This window comes from Cuculus canorus, chromosome 5 (genome assembly GCF_017976375.1).
Source record: "Cuculus canorus isolate bCucCan1 chromosome 5, bCucCan1.pri, whole genome shotgun sequence".
Taxonomy (NCBI): Eukaryota; Metazoa; Chordata; class Aves; order Cuculiformes; family Cuculidae; genus Cuculus; species Cuculus canorus.
In genome coordinates this window covers 40,668,275-40,687,113 of record NC_071405.1, presented here as the reverse complement: position 1 = coordinate 40,687,113, position 18,839 = coordinate 40,668,275, and the positions used below count along the sequence as shown (strand labels likewise).

Sequence of the window (18,839 nt, the reverse complement as noted above, 5' to 3'; positions counted from 1 at the left end):
TTATTCTTTCCTTCAATATAAAACTCCCTGAAATCACTGTTGGGTAGAAGCACTCAGAGGACAAATCCCAGTACTCCTCCAGCGCTGAATAAACCTCCTTAACCACAGTGGTTATGGAGTGGAAATCTCTTTGTTTTTCGGGGTGGTCCCTGACGGAGGGCAGGCCTGAGCGGAGAAGCAGACGAGGGGCACTCCCGAGAAAAGGACGAAGACGGGGAGGAAGGGGCAGGGTGGGCGCTCTGAGGCGGAGGAGGTGGCTGCCCCGCGCGGGGGCTGCTGGGAGCGGCGCCGCCCGCCATGGCGCTCTCGGAGGAGGCGCTGAGGCAGCAGCTGGGCAAGGTGAGGAAGGGGGCGCTGAGGGAAGTGGTGGGGCTTCACGAGGGTTGGAAAGGAACGGAGGGGGCGGAGCGTGCAGGGATCGGGCTCGTCCCCCACCCCGGGAGGTGAAGGGTCCCGCGGGTCTAGAGGAGGCTGCAAACAGGGGAGGGCTGGAGCACCTCCCGTATGAGGACAGGCTGAGAGAGTTGGGGTTGTTCAGCCTGGAGAAGGCTCCGAGAAGACCTTATAGCGACCTTTCAGTAGCTGAAGGGGCTACAGGAAAGCTGGGGAGGGACTGTTCACAAAGGCTTGTGGTGATAGGACAAGGGGCAATGGGTATAAACTGGAGAGGGGCAGATTTAGACTAGAGATAAGGAAGAATTTCTTCGCGATGAGGGTGTTGAGGCACTGGCACAGGTTGCCCAGGGAAGTTGTGGCTGCCCTATCCCTGGAGGTGTTCAAGGCCAGGTTGGATGGGGTCTTGGGCAGCCTGGTCTGGTGGGAGGTGTCCCTGCCGGTGGAACTTTGCAGCATCCAGTAAGACCGAATGTGGAGAAGCTGATTAAAAGGTGTTTCTTTTTGGCAGCTTTGTTTTTTCTTGTACAAAGCGGAAAACGATCGTAGCATCCACACAGCTGTTTCTGTTAATCGCTGCTGTTTCTGGCAGGGCGCCTCGCGGAAGAGCTTGTGGATCTTAGCTACTACTTTGCGACAAGTATTCCAGCACAGAGAGCAGCTCTTTAAGCCATTGCCAGGCCGCAGTTCTATTTACTTAGGTGAGGGTTCCAGGACAACCCCAGACTTCCGGGGGCTGGAGAACAAGTCTTACGAGGAGTGGCTGAGAGAGCTGGGGTTGTTTAGCCTGGAGAAGAGGAGGTTGAGGGGTGACTTTATTACTCTCTACAACTACCTGAAAGGAGGTTGTGGAGAGGAGGGAGCTGGCCTCTTCTCCCAAGTGACTGAGGACAGGACAAGGGGGAACGGCCTGAAGCTCCGCCAGGGGAGGTTCAGGTTAGATATCAGAAAAAAATTCTTCACAGAAAGGGTCATCGGGCACTGGAACAGGCTGCTCAGGGAGGTGGTCGAGTCACCTTCCCTGGAGGTGTTCAAGGAATGGGTTGATGAAGTGCTTAGGGACATGGTTTAAGGGAGTGTTAGGAATGGTTGGACTTGATGATCCAGTGGGTCCTTTCCAACGTGGTGATTCTATGATTCGTAAAATGAGAGGGGATCTAGGAAATGAAAAATATTCCTCATAACTTTCAGGTGTGGGAGGATGCAAATCTCTTGGAAGTTCAGGTATTGGACTGGCTTGGAACAGTGTAAATGAAGTAGCAGTGATTCATTCTTGCTGATAATTAGTTTCGGATCACATTTCAAGCATTGGTATTTCTGTTAATCTATGGGAAGGTTTTTCTGTGTGCGAGAAAGAGGGATGCATTATTTTGTTTGAGTTTTCTCGGCTCTGAAGGACAGGTTAAACATGGAAATAATTCTCAAAGGCTGATCACTAACAAGTTTAATACATTTGTGGAAATTGACAGATTTTTAGACATGTGCATGTGGATTTGAGTAACTGTTAGTAGCAAGATAACTTTTTTTTTCTGAGAGGTTTATACTCTTATATTGTTTTTAATTATTGTGTGCAGAGGAGACTAAATTTTATTAAGCTTCTGCTCACCCAGATGAAAGGGAAGGGAAGGGAATGGTATATAAGGAGTGATGGTCAGAATTTGAGTTCTAATGTAGCACTAGCAGCCCTGCAATAACTTTAAAGCTTTTTTGGTATCAATTTTTTTTTTAATTTTTTCACACCAAAACTATTTTTGATACTACGAGTAATTATTATAACATCTTCCTCTTCTGTTTCTACCTTCTTGTGGTTCTTTTTCCCTATTTCTGGTAATAGAAGAAGAAGCCTTTGAAATGAGACATTTTCTTCTGACTACTTCTTCTTCCCCCTTCCTAGTATAAGTTCAGAGACCTGACCATAGAAGAATTAAAGAATGTTAACAAGACCTACCCAAACTTCACGTTCTCCATGAGCACATACAGTAAGAAGCGATGCGGTTACTTTGAACTAATTGTGGGGGATTCTTACTTGCCATAAATTCAGACAGTGTATAATAAAATCTAGAGTAGTGTGAATATATTTCATTTGTGTTCCTATCTTTATTTTGACTTGCAGTAAAATTTCTCATGTCATTTTACTATTTTTGAAAGCTTTTCCAAGAATGCAAACATATAAAAACATAAGTGACTCATTCACTAAATTGAATTTTATTTTGATTTGTCAGTAATTATAGAAGATTGATGCTCTTTTGAATTCTTTATATGTCACAGCATTTTTTTCCATGTCCCATGACTGTATTGGAAGCATTTTAATGTCTTTAGCATTCTGATGTCTTTTGATGTCTTTAACTGTAACTTCCAGAATCCCTCAGCCTAACTGAAAGTTCTTACACCACCAGAATTACTCGGGACAAGGGATTTTCAGACTGATGATGTACTTAGTTGTACCAATGCAATTTTCATTAAGATTCCATTAAGGAATTATTTCCAAAAGGGAGGGGTGACCTTTGTAACATTACTTTCAGGAGCAGTATATTTTATTTCTGAAGAGAAATTAGCACTGCATATTGGTAGATTAGAGTGGGATTGCAGTGCTAGATTCAAATGGATTTATTATTATTCATTAATCATTATTATTATTTAAAGTTACATTTTAATTTCAGCCTTCAAGGATGGATCCCAGAAGGACCTCCTGAATTTTAGTGGTACTATTCCAGTGAAATATGGTAAGATAAATCAAATATAATTACCTTACCAGTTGACTCCAATTGTAAAATGTGTTGGGTACTGCCTCTTAACAGTGTTCTGTGCAGCTTCTTTATAGCTTTGCAGCTATGAAGGACTTTGCATGAATTGGCAGAAGCTACTTCTGCTGCATAAATAAAATGTCTGTGCATGCAGAGATGCTGAAATAACGTGGTATTAATTAGATGAGTCAGTTAACTACTAACAAAATCACGTAGTTTGGGACTATGTAGGCAAACTCTTTGGTTGCAATAGTGTAGTGTTCTAAACATCTTCATAAGCAATCAGCAGAAGAGAGTAACATTTGTTAGTGTTAAATCAAATTAAATAAGAAGCTCTACTGTAATTAAAAGAACAAAACACCCAGAGAATCTGATGAAATACATCCTGACAAAGTATGTCTTGCACATGTGCACCTTGTGCAATTAAAGAATAAAGAACCAGAAGATCTGAGAGAGAACATCTTGCACATCTGCAGGGGGGCACATGTTCCTGACAGCTCTGTCATCAGGTCTGCCAGTCTGGCAGAGGAACATAAGAAACCCACCTCCAGGAGCAGGCCCCTACTCACTGAGCCTGAGTAGTAGAAAACTTGTAGGATAAAACCACCTGTAATTTTATGTAATCACTAATGAATCATTTGTAGAGGGGAGTACTTGGCATGTATTCACTTCATAACTTTTGTAATAAGTTGAGCCCAGATGCTCCTGTCCAGCGGCCTTCATTTGTGGAAAGCCAGCGAGCACCCAGACTTGTGCAACTCTGTAATAAAATCAGTGTCTTGACTTAGCCTGCGAGATTGGCTATTTGCAGTCTGGGTGATGACTCTTAACTTTTTGGACAACATTATGCTTGTATAGGCAGTGTCCAAAAATAACTAGTAGATATTTCTTTTATTTTTAACTTAAAGCCTTTGAAGTCTGAGGTAAAGATCTTAATAGATGCCTCTTTGCTTCAGCTGTTGAGTCTTAAAATAAGCACAAAGCTGCAAGATATTTCTTTGCCTGGAAAAGGGGACACATTGGCTGATATAATACCCTGGGAAACAAAAACAAAGCTTTGTGTTAAGAAAGACACAGTCAGTAGCACTTCGAGTTGATCCAGACAAGTCTGTTTTTGTTAAGCAGCTGAAGTAACATAAACACTTGCCAGTGTGAATCTATAAAGTGATCTGTCAAGCCTTTTTTCTTTGTTATTATGAAATGTGAGTCACATACACACACTACAGGTTTTTGGTGTGTTTTCTAAATGCAGAAGCTAGTAACGGCTTTTATTTTGTGTTGAACAGGTAATTCCTATAACATACCTATTCAGCTGTGGATTCTGGATTCTCATCCCTTTGCTCCACCCATTTGCTTTTTGAAGCCGACTATGAACATGGGCATTTCAGTGGGAAAGCATGTTGATGCTCATGGCAGGATTTATTTGCCATACCTGCAGAACTGGAGCCATGTAAGAGGTGGCGTGGGTGAAAGGGGAGGGAAGTATTTGGAAATAATGCATGGTATCATATAGACATCAGTGGGGAGGAGCGGGTGGGGTTCAGGGCTTTTTGTTTTCTGCACATTTTTGTTAATCTTAAATATGTGATGATTATGCAAAGAGAAACAGAACTTTGTCTCTTAAAATTACAGCTTTCAGACAGTGAAGCTATTGTAAAGGAAGTTATAAAATGATTGTAAGGAAAATTATTATAAGCTTAAAAAAAGGTGACTGACTTCATTACAAAGCAGTAAAAGCCTCATGATATTTCCATTTGTTGCTCTGAACAGTGAATAATAATACTAGACTGGGTGAGTAACCCTCAAGAAAGTTCAATGGACATTTCTACCTTTTGGATTATGTCTCAGCAGAACTCCGAAACATTGGCATAGAGAATCTAAAGTCAATGCTGTCACGGAATTATTTTATGCACTGTATTAAATATGATAATTTTCTGAAATGAGTGGAATATATTTTACATTATCGAAACAGAAATTGCCATGGGAACTTCTGCTGACTTCACTGTGTGTTTTGCCCTAAGAAAGACTGAATTGTCAAAACTCTGGACAATTAAGCTTATCTGAGAACACTAAACCATCTTTCCCCTCGTTATGATTTCTCCTGCCTATTGTGGCTACATCAAAGGCTTCCGTATGTTCATGGGTGTCTTCGAAATAACAGTAGTACTCATAATTATAGTTTTATAATTCCTTTTTGTTAAATTCTTTTTAATCCATACTCCTGTTTGGAAAGTATCCTGTCAAGAAGTGATGCTTTCATTTCCCTTAAGTGTTTATGTAAATGTTATAGGATGTCAATATTTATAATTTGATTGAATTTTATATAGCTGTCGTTCTCTTGTGAACTACTGTAGCTTAAAGCTGTTACCACTATATTAAATAGCTAGTGAACTGTTTTATCTTCGATATTTCTGTATTTCAGCCTAAATCAACTGTTATTGGACTAATCAAGGAAATGATAGCAAAATTTGAGGAAGAGCTTCCTTTGTATTCACTGTCATCTTCTGATGCAGCCAGGCGATCAGAACTTCTCTCCTACATTGCAAAGATTACTGAAGGTGTGGATGTTTTCATATACTTCTTTGTAATGTTATACAATATATGTTTCATTTATTGTTATTACTTGATATCATGAAGATGCCTAAATGGATGTATTATCTGAATTTTTTGTGTTTGCATGTTCACACTGTTTGGTATTTGTTTAATCTGAAGTGCTTGTTTTTGAACAGAGCAATCAGATTCTCTTTACTTGAATAAGCAGCACATTTTGGATGTTTGCATTAAGCCTACTGAAAAATGCTGTAGGCTTGGTGCTACTTGTTTCTTGGAAATCACTGCAGCGGAACTCAAATGTGAGATCTTGTGGATGAGAAGTGTGATTTTGTTATAAACAAGTCGATTTATCCAATCAGTCATTCATTCTGAGGTGCCCTTGTGGAACCACTTCATGGCTCTGCAGTCTGGAAAGGAAACACCCATTGCATCAGGAGAGACACTGGCACCAATCAGGGAGTGTAGTGATATGTTGAGGGGTAACAGTTTTAAAGTGAAAGAGGGAGGAATTAGATGAGATATTAGGAAGAAATTTTTTTACTGTGAGGGCGGTGAGGAACTGGAATAGTATGCCTGAAGAAGTCATGGGTGCTCCATCCCTGGAGGTGTTCAAAGCCAGGCTCTGAATGACATAACGTAGTGGAAGTTGTCCCTGCCCTTGTCAGAGGGGTTGGATCTGGATGATCTTCAAGGTCCTTTCCAACCCAAACCATTCTATGATTCTCTGAGTTCTCATTCACTCACTCTCTCACATCCACAGTTGCAAGCCATGAGACCCGTCTGACTGCAAGCACTGGTGTCCAGCACTGAGAACAAGGAGTGCTGTGTGATGCACCTATATTACGTCTCTTGGGTTCTTGTTCAGTAGTGACAAGCTGATTTCAGACCTGTCTTACACCTTTGGGGAGTAGATGCTATTTAGCTTTTATGCCTCATTGCTTTATCTCACCCATTGTAAGTCTTGGGTAAAATTCCTCAATTTCACAGTTACCAAGTTTTCCTTCTCTTGGTATTTTATGGCTTCAGTCCTGTTGTTCTTCATCCTGACACATATTCTTCAGGTCAGTCCTTTCATCTTCCTTCTTGTAGTGAAATTGCAGATGGTGATCTGTGGCAACTAATGCGAATGTTTCCCTTTAGCCCTTTTCTGCTGTTTCTTCTGGTAACTGTATACACGTACATGCTTGTGAGCACACACGTGTGCACACAATGCATATTTCTGGTCAATCAATCTTAATAGTTGTTATAAATCTCTCTGCATTATACTTAGAATGAGAATTGTTGTGTTATAAACAACCTCAGATCATTGTATTTTAATCAAATTCTATTTTGCATATTGTCTCAAAATATGAAATCTCTTAAAATTTTAGGATCATGTTCTATCTTCACCCCTGTAACAGTAGCAAAAGAAGTATTGTTTGTGTGGTCCTAGTGTGGTCCTAGTGTCTAGCTTCTTGCTATTCTCGTGCTCTTATTTTCTGTTTAGTGAAGACACATGCCCATGCAGAAAGGAATATTTGTATTTTACACCTTGCAAGTTGTGGTGAATTTTCTGTGGTCAGGCTTGACCACAATTTTGAAAAAGTTTATGTAATTTGGTTTAACTGTGTCAAAACTGTGATCCTTTGTGATGCAGCAATACTTGTATTGATATGGTGTGGACCAGCACTTAAGTTTGTGTTTTTAATTGTAGGAGAGACTGATATGAAATCCAAGAATAAAAATGATGGAGGCAAAAATGAAGGATGTTTTAACAAAATTACTGTTGTTGGAGCTGGAGATCTTGGCATTGCATGTGTGCTAACCGTTGCAGCAAAGGTACATAATTATTGTAAATAGCAACAGATCAAATTAACAGAGAGGCTTCCAATTTAGCTTTTAGCATCTCACACATTGAAATCACTCAGCAGTTTTAATAGCCATGTCACTTCTTATGTCATTTGCCTCTTCGGTTAGGTTACAGACTCACAGAAGTGTTAGTTTCTGCCCTGTTTTCTCTGTCAGCTTTTTAGATGCAAAGGGCTGCATATTGAATTCATTTATTTCAAAAATCCTTAGTTAAAGGATTCTTGCCTGAGGGGAAGCCTCTTAAAATTAGAATCTCATAGTCCTCTGGATAAGGATAGTCTATAGTCTACCAGTAGATGGTCTTACTTCATTGCAGCTCAGAGGAAACAGTAACATCAACATTTATAACTTCCCAGAGATGTTTTTGTGAGTTCTTTATTTATTTATGAGTGAGTTTATTATTTATTTATGTTTGCATTCACAATGCATTATCCTCCAATTAAACTCACTAAATTGAATTATTTTTTCTTGTGATTTGACAGTAATTTTGATCAGTAATTTTGTTTGTGTTATATACAGTACAACAAACAGTGGAATTGAAGGAATACTGGCTTTCATTCCTCTCCCCCTCAGGAACAGATTTGGGATTGTTTTCTTTTTGATCTGCATTATTTTTATTCATACAGGGTGCTGCAGACAAGGTGATTCTTTTGGATCTTTCTGAAGGCGCAGCAAAAGGAGGGACCATGGACTTGGAGATCTTTGCTCTGCCAAATGTGGAGATCAGCAAAGGTATTGGATGTTGTTGCTGGCATGGGCGCAAATAATGTACTTGTGCTCATTTTAATGAGAGCAGGACACAGAGGTGCTCTGGAATAGAGGCCATCTTTTTAAAAGGATGTCGTTATCATTTCAGGGTAAGATTGGGAAGGGGAGGATTGGCAAAGCTTGCATCACTTTTTATTTCAAGATTTTATTGCTCTCTTTATAGAGGTAGAGGTGTGCAAGTCTGTACTTCGAGAGTAAGAGGCTAATGATGAAATTTGACTCTTGCAGAAATATAGAGAAGCCAACCTAGTACTTCAGTGTCATGGGTGGAGAGAGGGAAGGAAGGGTGCAAAAATATATGTATGTTAAGGAATTAGAGATAGCTGTGAGAGCAGGGTTAAAAAGGCTGATAAATAAAGCTAAGTTTCAAAATACTGCTTTCCTAGATTGATGTTCATTAAACATGGAAATGGCCAATAGTTAGTTCTTACTCATTATCACTGCATATTCCAACAATTAGTTCTTAACAATCTCATCCTGGACTACCTATGAGTGCACAGTTCAATAGAGTTGATGCCATGTCTCCATAATTGGTGGTGATGGCTACAGGTTTTGATGGTCTTAGTTGCAGAGGCTGAGGTGATGCAGCTCAGAAGTTCTTCCATTTGGGAAGCTATTGAGCCAGCAATGTGCGCTCACAGCCCAGAATCATAGAATAGTTAAGGTTGGAAGGGACTTTAACGATCATCTAGTTTCAACCCCTCTGCCATGGGCAGGGGCATCCCACTAGATCAGGCTGCCCAAGGCTCCATCCAACCTGGCCCTGAACACCTCCAGGGATGGGGCATCCACAACTTCACTGGGAAACCTGTTCCAGTGCCTCACCTGTGGTGAAGAAATTCTTCCTTATATCAAGCCTAAATCTGCCCCGCTCTAGTTTGTACACGTTCACCCCTTGTTCTATCACTACAAGCCTTTATGAATAGCCCCTCTCCAGCTTTCCTGTAGGCCCCCTTCAGGTACTGTAAGGTTGCTATAAGGTCTCCTTGGAGTCCTGTCTTCTCCAGGTTGAACAACCCCAACTCTCTCAGCCTGTCTTCATAACAGAGGTGCTCCAGCCCTCTGATCATGTTCGTAGCCCTCCTCTGGACCCATTCCAGCAGTTCCATATCCTTTTGATGTTGAGGATTCCAGAACTGTACACAATACTCCAGCTGGGATCTCATGAGAGTGAATCAGAGGGGCAGAATCGCCTTCCTTGCCCTGCTGGCTACTCTTTTGTTGCAGCCCAGGATACGGTTGGCTTTCTGGGCTGCAAGCACACATTGCTGGCTCATGTTGAGCTTCTTATCAACCAGCTCCCTCAAGTCCTTCTCCGCTGGGCTGCTCCTAATCATGTCATTCCTGAGCCCATATTGAAACTGCGGATTGTCCTGATCCACATGTAAGACCTTGCACTTGGCCCTGTTGAACCTCATGAGGTTCACAGAGGCCCACTTCTCCAGCTTGTCCAGGTCCCTCTGGATGACATCCTGTCCTTCTGATGTGACAATCGCACCACTCACTTGGTTTCATTTGCAAACTTGCTGAGAGTGCACTCGATCTTGCTGTCTGTATCATCAATGATAACATTAAACAGCTCTGGTCTCAGCATGGACCCCTGAGGGACACCACTTGTTATGGATCTCCATTTGGACATTGAGCCACTGACCTCTGCTCTTTGAATGCAACTATCCAACCAGTTCCTTATCTACGGAACAGTCCACCTGTCAAATCCAGATCTTTCCAATTTAAAGAGAAGGGTGTTGTGAGGCACCACATCAAAGGCTTTACAGCAGCCCAGATAGATCACATCCATTGCTTTTCCTGTGACCACTGCTGTGGTCACCCCATCACAGAAAACCACTAGGTTGGTCAGGCAAGACTTGCCCTGGTGAAGCCATGCTGGCTGCCATTAATCACCTCCTTGTCCTCCATGTGCTTTAGCAGAGCTTCTAGGAGGATCTATTCCATGATCTTCCCAGGCACAGAAGTGAGACTGACAGGTTGGTAGTTCATCTTTTCTACCCTTTTTAAAAATGGGCACAGCATTGCCCTTCTTCCAGTCACCAGTGATGTTCCCTGACTGCCATGACTTTCCAAATATCGTGGAGAGTGGCTTGGCAATCACATTGGCCAGTTTCCTCAGGATTCTGGGATGCATCTTGTCAGGTCGCATAGACTTGTATATATTCTTAAGTTCCTCAGGTGGTCACAAACCTGATCTTCCCGTATAGTGGGAGGGGCAGTACCCCCGTGATCCCCTTTTGTTGTCCATTGACCCAGGAGGGGTGAGGAGAGCAGTTGCCAGTGAAGATTGAGGCAAAAAAGTTGTTGAGTACCTCAGCCTTCTCCTTGTCTGTTGATTGGAGGTCACGAGTTTTGTTCATGGGCGGGTCAAGGAGGGTACATTCTCTTTAACCTTCCTTTTCTGGCTGACATACCTATAGACGCCCATCTTGTTATTCTTTGCTTCCCTTGCCAAGTTCAGCTTCAGCTGTGCCTTGGTCTTCTGACCCCACTCCTACACAACCGGGCAGTGTCCCTATACTCTTACCAAGATACCTGTCCCTGCTTGCACTGCCTGTGCAGCACTGTCTTGCTCTTCGTGTTGACCAGCAGGTTTCAACTCAGCAACGCCAGTCTCTTCCCTTCCATACCTGATTTCAGCTGGGGACTGAGCGCTTTTTTGCTCTGTGGAAAGCACACTTAAATGCCAGCTCTGTTCTGCTCTCCTTCATCCCTGACCACCATTTCCAAGGAGTTATGCTTTCCTAAAATTTAGGGTCTCTACTATACTCCTCACCTGTCCCATATCCCTCGGGACCTTGAACTCCACCAATGCGTGATCACTGCAGCCCAGACTGCCTCAAATTTTGGTGTCACTGATGAGCTTACTTGCATTGGTGACCATCAGGTCCAGTATTGCATCACCTCGGGTAGGGGTGTCTATTAACTTGGGTTAAGAAGTTATCATTGATGTACTCTAGGAGTCTCCTGGATCACCTACAGCTTGGTGTGCTACTTTTCCAGCAGCCATCAGGGTGGTTGAAGTCCCCCAGTAGGATGAGAGCTTGCAAGTGTGAAGCCTCCTGTAGCTGGAGGAAGCAGACTTCATCAATAGGCTCCCCTTGATCAGGTGGCCTGTTAGACACGAACCAACCACAATGTTCCCTTTGTTGTCTCAGTCTCTTATTCTCACCCATAAGCTTTCGACCTGTTCGTGGATGTTCTTCAGGGAAGCTCTTCACACTCTATCCATTTCCCGATATAGAGGGCAACTCCTCCACCCCTCCTTCCCAGCCTATCCCTTCTGAACAGCCTGTAGCCGTTCTTAGCCACACTCCAGTCATGGATGGGACTTGTCCCACTGAGTTTCAGTAACGGCAATCAGGTCATAGCTTTCTAGCGGCACAGTAGCTTCCAACTCCTCCTGGTTTTTGCCAAATTATATCCTACTTAGTATGCTTCTAATTTGTCAGTGCACAAGGACTCCACTTTGGCTTTCAGCTGGTTGCAGCAGTGGTGTGACAGTCAAAATACGTTGTTTCTGTGTCCAAAACGATCACCTGTATGATGCCTAGGTATTCGGAGTTACCCACTTAAGGCATCTGCGACTTATGAATTTCTGCGTTAAACATAGTTTTGTGTTTTCTTGGTCTTATAACGACATGACTTTGGAGTTAATAAATAGACTCTTGGAACACTTCATGGTTGTCCACTTGTCCTTGATTGAGCTGTAAGGTAAGAAATATAGAAGCCCTGGGTGAAGGAGTAAAAGTCTTACCCCTTCTTTAAAAATCAGAATAAAAGTGAAGGAGCCTTTATGTGGATGTATTTTTTTTTTCTCTTGCCAGGAAAACTTGAACAAGCTTATCTGTCAACCCCACCTACATGTTTTCTGGTCTCTACTCTGTAACCTAGGACAAATTGCAGTCTGCCTTCTATGTTTGCCAGCTGTGAAACAGAAAAAAAGTAGTTCTGTGGGAGAGCTGTGTTCTATAGGTGCTGTGGAAGTGCCCCAAAATCCATATTCAGGGATAAAGGGGAGAAGAATCTCTAAATAAGCTGTATGCTACAATTCAGCCTTTAGGACAGCTCTTTGTTCTACATCCAAAACTTGATAGAACATTTTAAAACCACATTTTCTTTATATTTTCAGATTTTTCTGCTTCAGCTGATTCAAAAGTTGTTGTACTTACGGCTAATTATTTGGGTAACGCTCAGACTTATCTTGATGTCATACAAAACAACGTGGATTTGTTCAGAGGAATTATCCCAGCAATATCACACTACAGTCAGAACGCTGTTCTTCTTGTTGCTTCTCATCCAGGTAAATTAGTACATTGCCTAATGTTCTGTTCCTCAGCTGGCTTTCTCTCCAGCCTGTTTTAAAAAGACATTACTGCCAAATACACCCGCTTAGTAAAAAATTCTTCCTACTCTGAAAGATGTTTTCCTTTTCAGCTTTGAGCAGGACACTGTCTTTGAGGTTTTTTTCTTTACTGTTAACAAGATAAAAGAAAATAATATACTTTGTTTTGTATAAAAGGTATGTATTCCTGTATGTTTCTGTACGTAGTTTCAGCTTCACTGTATCTGAAGGAATAGCATCCATTGGCTGTTGTCTTGTCAGTTGTGAGTTTTATGTGTGTGCTTCTCGTATGTGGTATGGATACATGCACGTGTGCTGTGTGCCATATGATCAGATTCACAGACCACTAATGTACGTAATGTGTCGATAGTAAATATTGCATCTATGTTTTGGTGGAAAACATCTGGTCAGCGATACTGTGAAGTAAGACAAAGCAAAACCACTGCTTAAAAGGGAAGGAAGTACATGTGAGCCACTCAGTCCTGTAAATGTGCTGAAGACAGCCCTTTTGTTTTTCAAGTGCTTCTTACCCTTCCCATCATTTAAGGCTGAAGAGGTGGAGAAAACAGTGCTTGCCATATGAAAATAAACACTGGTTGAATTAAATTTAGAAGCATGTGAGAGTTTGGGTAGAATGAGTCAGCATGCTTCTGTCTGAAGTTTCAGTCCTATTCTCTTAAAATTTCACTTGGGCTGTGAATTGTCTTTGCCTCCTCCCCACTTGACTTGATGTTTTAGGTTGAAGTAAGCTATGTTCTTATGCACTTATACCTTTTCTAAAGTAAATAACTTGGTCCTAAGTTTTTCGTAATTGTGATTCGTAGCTTGCAGTTGTGTTTAATTTTGAGTGGTCTTTCATTGTCAACATATTTTCCATATATAGTTGAGATAATGACATATGTGTCATGGAAGCTGAGTGCGTTTCCCAAAAGCAGAGTCATTGGAGTAGGTGCCAACCTAGATACCGAGAGATTTCAGTATATACTGGCAAATCTTCTAAAAGCACAGTTGCTGGCAAAAGATGCTTGGATTATCGGTGAACAGGGTGAAGACAAAGGTAAAGTGAAACTTTATTATGACTGAGTATATAATGTCCTCACAGTGCTTAAGTAATACAGTAGTGAAAGAACAATTGAGAAAAGTAATGAAGCTAGTCATAAGCAGGGTGGTAGATTTTCATAATAATGGTTCTAAATAATAGAATTTTGTTGTGTATCTGCGACTGTATACCTGGAGCAGTAGCAAAATTATTTGACATTTGTCGCAGTAAGAAAAAAAAAGAAGAAAGAAATGTGGCATAATATAGGATGGGTTGCTTCTAATGTAAGAATTATTACATATTACTTATGTCTTGAAAAAGTGTCTCTGACCAGGTGCTTCTATAGGGTTTATTTCAGCAGTTCAGGGAACCTTAGAAGGTCATCAACTACATTTGGGTTGTTGCAGGGGAAGGAAAGTTGAATTTTAGTCACTGTTTAGATGTACACTTAAACGTTGGTTGTTTCTATTTAGTACCATCGTGGACCAGTTGTAGTTCAGTTGCAAATAAAAGGGAAGGAATGGCTGATCGTAACTCAAGGGAAAAGGTGGCTAACAGGTAATTATAATCTTATTTTTTTTCTTTTTCTTGTTTAGGCATTTGATGTTCACAGAGCTTTTTTTTCTTCAGCTCTTTCTGAAGAGGATGAAGTTTGCTCTAAAACCTATTGAGTTTACAGGAAATTGTAGGTTTGAGTGTCTTTCACTTTCATATATGTGCATATACCCACTGTTTTTGAGAAGCTCTGAATCATTGTGCCTGTGAAGATCTAAGGGCAAGACAAGCTTTGTAGAATATACGCTAGAATATTAAAGCTGCCAGCTCAATTGTGTTTTTTAAAAAAAGATAGTAGACAGGCCTTCTGGCACACTTTTCTCAGAGCTCATGTGGAAGCAGTTTGCTTCAAAGCGAAGTACACGTTTGGGTCAGTGTACCCGATTTAATTAGCCAGGTATTAGTTACACCTTTTGACAGAAAAGAAAATTGTTACTAGTGTGGGTAAAATATACATAAAGAAATTCTTTAAAGCAATTCTTAATTCCCTTCCGTTCTTTTCCAAAAAAAGAGAATCTTGGTTTTATAGTACCACTTTACCCAATATGGTACACTTACTCTGTCTTTTGGGTTTTACATATAAACCAAAGTAGAAATAATTCAAATCTAAACATCAGATTTTTCTCCTTTTCTTGGTTTACATAGAGCTATGGAAGTTCTAAAGGGAAGAGGTCAGAGATCGTGGTCTGTTGGGCTCTCGGTTGCTGATTTGACTGACAGTATACTGAAAGATAAAAGAAAGGTTCATTCTGTATCCACTCTGGCAAAGGTAATTGTGTTATTAATATATTTTGAAATAGAATTTTAATTATATATTAAATAGATATTAATAATTTATCATTTTATTAATATAATTTCATCATTATGTTTTCAAGTAAAGTTTTTAATTGTTTATTAACTAAATGCAGATATGGAGGAGTGACAAGTTTCTTAAACTGCAAAGTAAGTCTAGAATGTAAGTTTTCCCATACGGATCCTAAAAATAAACAAAATCCACAGTGTAAATTTAAATTACATTGAGTAATGAAAACTTGAAAAATATTCCCCAGATAGCTCTATTTGGCTATGTTTTTAAATTTCTTTTGTTCAGACCTAAAAGAACTCATGAGACTGTACAATCAAGTGTCGCTGCTTGTTTTACCTAAGAAACTAGTTAAATGGTGTTTTGTAGCGTAAGGTTTGACTGTGTTACAGAGGTCTGATAGACGTATATTGGGACACTCCTCCAAGTGTAGAATCCTTCAAGGTTTTTTATCTGTAATATTTTACAGATTCTGTACAGTAACCCATTGCTTAGGATCTAAAATAATAGAAAACATGCCATATGATGGAATATCCTTGCTTAATTAAAGTAGTCAAGTTATTTTGTGTAGTTCCATGCTTTGGACAGAGCAGAAATAAGCAACCATGTGACGGTATTTGTGTTTTTCAGGGATATTGCAATATAAACAGCGAAGTATTCTTAAGTCTACCATGTATTCTTGGAACCAATGGAGTGACTGAAATGGTCAAACTAGAAGAAGATCCACTGGTGCAAGAGAAACTGCAAAGCAGTGCAGGATCAATTCACGATCTTCAGCAGCAGCTGAAGCTCTAGAATCATACAATCATACAATCACTAGGTTGGAAAGGACCTACTGGATCATCGAGTCCAACCATTCCTATCAATCCCTAAACCATGCCCCTGAGCACCGCATCCACTCATCCCTTAAACCCCTCCAGGGAAGGTGACTGAACCTCCTCCCTGGGCAGCCTCTGCCAGGGCCCAGTGACCCTTTCTGTGAAAAATTTTCTCCTGATGTCCAGCCTGAACCTCCCCTGGAAGAGCTTGAGGCCATTCCCCCTTGTCCCGTCCCCTGTCACAGTATGATCTTTACTGTTGTACCTACCAGTGGCTTATTAGTGATGGAGAGAAGGGAGTTAAACCAAGGGAAAAATAAATTGGCTAATCAAATGCAGATTCCACAGGTTGGCTCTCCATGCATGGCTTGTGGCTTAGCAACTCTGTCTGTCCACTGAAGTTAGAGGCTTCTGTGCTGAATAACATCTTCTAATACAGCAGGTTAGAAGACCAGACTTTCTTACAGCACTGAGTGTTTCATAATGTTTGTTCGCTTCAGCTCAGAGTGAAGTGCATGCCGAGTGCTGTGGAACTGAAGGAATTCCTGCTTAAACCTCTCTAACAGAAGTATCATTTCTCCAAGTATTTCACAAAATGTATCATGACTTTTAGAGGCATAAATACTAACAGTTGTTTCAGTGGGCATAACTTCACGCACATGTGCATCTGCATTAGTGATGGAATAAATATAAAAGAAGGATTTTTTTTTTTAGACTTTGTTATAAGTTTGAGAAACAGTGTGATGCAGACACTGAACGTTCCTGCCATTCTGGAAGTGAGCTTTTGTCAGCTGGGATTGCATAGTATGGTTGACAATGATTCTCTATTCATAATTACTCTTTGGGCTTGAAGGGTTGGAACTAGATGATTTTTCAGGTCCCTTCCAACCCGAACTATTCTATGATTCTACGATTCTATTTTTTTGTGATGCATAAATCCAGGCAGGAGAAGTGGTTATGTCTGTGCAAAAGCAGAGTATCTAAAGAGCCATCTTTTGTGTGTGCATCGAGAAGTGTTGTCACTGGAGATCTTGCTTCAGAATTGCTTCAGAACTTGAAGGTAAGATTGGTATTTTGTGGATGAACCTACCTCTGTGTGCTGCATCTGAAAGGGATACAAAAAATTCTTTACTGCAGTCTATCCATCTACATTTACAGCAGTGCACTGCATAACATGTATAGAATTAATATTCCAGCGTCGAGACGTGAACACAAGATTTTGATAAACATTTCCCATTCCCTCCGTTAAATTGATAATGAGTTTGAATTCTGAGGAAATCATGTAAGACAATATGTTGGCTCCACAATGATGTAATTATAGCTGTGTTAAACTATTCCAACAACTCTAAGGTAGCACAAGGGATGCCAGTGTCTGCTCACAGGAGTTGGAGATTTCCTTAGTATATATGGAGTTCTATAAAAAGCAAGAAGGTTTTTTTACCTTCAAAAAGTGCTTTTTCAGTTTTGGGTTAGAATATTTAATACTGCACTGCACAGTAATTTCTTAATTGGAAAGTGCTCTTTTGGTAGTCAACATGAGGAGGGTAAGGTGCAAGAATGTTTTACCTAAAACCAGGTGACTTTTGCCTGGGCTTTTTGTTGCTAATCATAGCCTGATTCTTGTGTTATTCTTTGCTCTTTGCACTTTATTAGGACACAGTCTAGGAGAGGGGTTTGTCCAGCTCTGCAGAAACTCCAGTGTGTACAGACTCGTGGTTTGCAAGTGCTGCACTGGGGGCTTGTCTAGAACACGGCTGCACCCCAGCTCTTCAGGGCCCTGGGGGATGCAGTTCCATAGCTTGATCTTTCATGGCTGTCACAGATGCTCTTATGTTAGTGGGCTCCTGCGTCTTACTAAGGTGGGGAAAAAGCTAAAAGCATGGCATAAGCAGTATCCTTCAAACCTGAAGTGTTGGATATGAATTTCTGTTGTATGTTTACTGATGTCTGAGACTTAATGGTCATGACTCGTTTGCTCTTATTTTGTAAGGATGTTCAGAGCGCCAAAGCATCTGCAGCTCTCTGTACGTACACACAACACTCAGCCTGTGCAGCTTCAGAACAGGCATATGTCCTGAAAGGGAGGACAGGGGGCATGGGTTTCAAATAAAGAATGAAATCTGTCAGTGAACCTAATGCAGATGTATCTGTGAGTTCAGGCCTTGATTCAAAGCCAGCTGATGTCAGTAAGCTTTACATCAACCTTAAGAGAGTACACCTAATTGAGGAGGCAACAGAACCTGTAACCTGATGTGGGGGAAGCCAAGGGTGTGGTGAAAAAGCAGAGTGTGGATTTCTAGATGAATCAAAAAGCAGATGTTTTTAAGGTGAAGGTGTTTTTACTATTTTAAACTCTTGATGCACTGCACTGGTAAGAGGCTGTTCATCCTGGTTATACCTCCGCATCACAATGCAGGCAGAGATGTTGGCTCCACTCCTGCCTGCAGCATGAGAATGTAATTCCATGTTTATGTTTGGAGATGTGACTGCTTCAATATCAATGAAGCTTTTTAAGCAGAAGTGGGAATGCGTCAGAATGAATGATCTATTCCTTTGTGCCTTCCAGTTATATCTCATGAAGACCCAGACTCGTAAGGAATTCTGGGTTTGTATTAATCTCAGAATTAAAAAAGTGATAAAAAACTTAGGTATTTCAGATTAATGTTTTTTTTTTTTTTCATGGAATACTTAAGATTTCCTTTGTGGTTGTCAGTGACAGGACAGGATCAACGACGGCTGCAGGTGACTAACTTTGCTGCTCTCTCAAAACAAAGCACACAACACTGTGGCTGGACTTTTGGCTTGGGTTTTTTATTTCTTAGTTATGGTTTTATGTTGCTCTTCAAAGTGTTCTGTGTTCAGCCGCTGAGCATTTGTTCTCATGCGAGTGGTCCCGGTGGTTTGTTTATTTAGGGCGGGGGGGGGGGTGTTACTGACAGTTTAACTCTCAGAGGCCGCTCTGCCA

At 41.0% G+C, this 18,839-nt stretch overlaps 1 protein-coding gene across 4 annotated transcripts; it reads left to right on the top strand.

Annotated features, from left to right (window-relative positions):
* Nucleotides 1-267: 267 nt before the first annotated feature.
* Nucleotides 268-18,504, top strand: UEVLD (UEV and lactate/malate dehyrogenase domains). 4 transcript variants are annotated; one of them, XR_008449973.1, is made up of 13 exons: nucleotides 1,543-1,617; nucleotides 2,288-2,372; nucleotides 3,054-3,116; nucleotides 4,424-4,587; nucleotides 5,560-5,695; nucleotides 7,384-7,508; nucleotides 8,165-8,270; nucleotides 12,448-12,618; nucleotides 13,544-13,717; nucleotides 14,173-14,257; nucleotides 14,900-15,023; nucleotides 15,687-16,934; nucleotides 17,528-18,501. XR_008449973.1 is itself a non-coding variant. In XM_009571830.2 (12 exons), the coding sequence occupies exons 1-12, from the start codon at nucleotides 298-300 to the stop codon at nucleotides 15,849-15,851; spliced, it is 1,440 nt and encodes a 479-aa protein (XP_009570125.2). In that variant the 5' UTR covers nucleotides 268-297; the 3' UTR covers nucleotides 15,852-18,503. The 4 variants fall into 4 exon arrangements, 3 of the variants coding, with proteins under 3 accessions (XP_009570125.2, XP_053923207.1, XP_053923206.1); XM_009571830.2 differs by lacking the exon at nucleotides 1,543-1,617 and adding an exon at nucleotides 268-339 and having other exon boundaries at nucleotides 15,687-18,503; XM_054067232.1 differs by lacking the exon at nucleotides 1,543-1,617 and adding an exon at nucleotides 281-339 and having other exon boundaries at nucleotides 2,228-2,372; nucleotides 15,687-18,504.
* The last annotated feature ends 335 nt before the right edge of the window (nucleotides 18,505-18,839 follow it).

Bases quoted from the DNA above. Each gene is read 5' to 3' on its own strand.
- UEVLD (XM_054067231.1), top strand. From the start codon at position 1,558: ATGAAAAATATTCCTCATAACTTTCAGGTGTGGGAGGATGCAAATCTC. The intron at 2,373-3,053 runs GTAAGAAGCGAT...TTTTAATTTCAG, and splicing joins GTTCTCCATGAGCACATACA to CCTTCAAGGATGGATCCCAG. The intron at 8,271-12,447 runs GTATTGGATGTT...TTATATTTTCAG, and splicing joins AAATGTGGAGATCAGCAAAG to ATTTTTCTGCTTCAGCTGAT.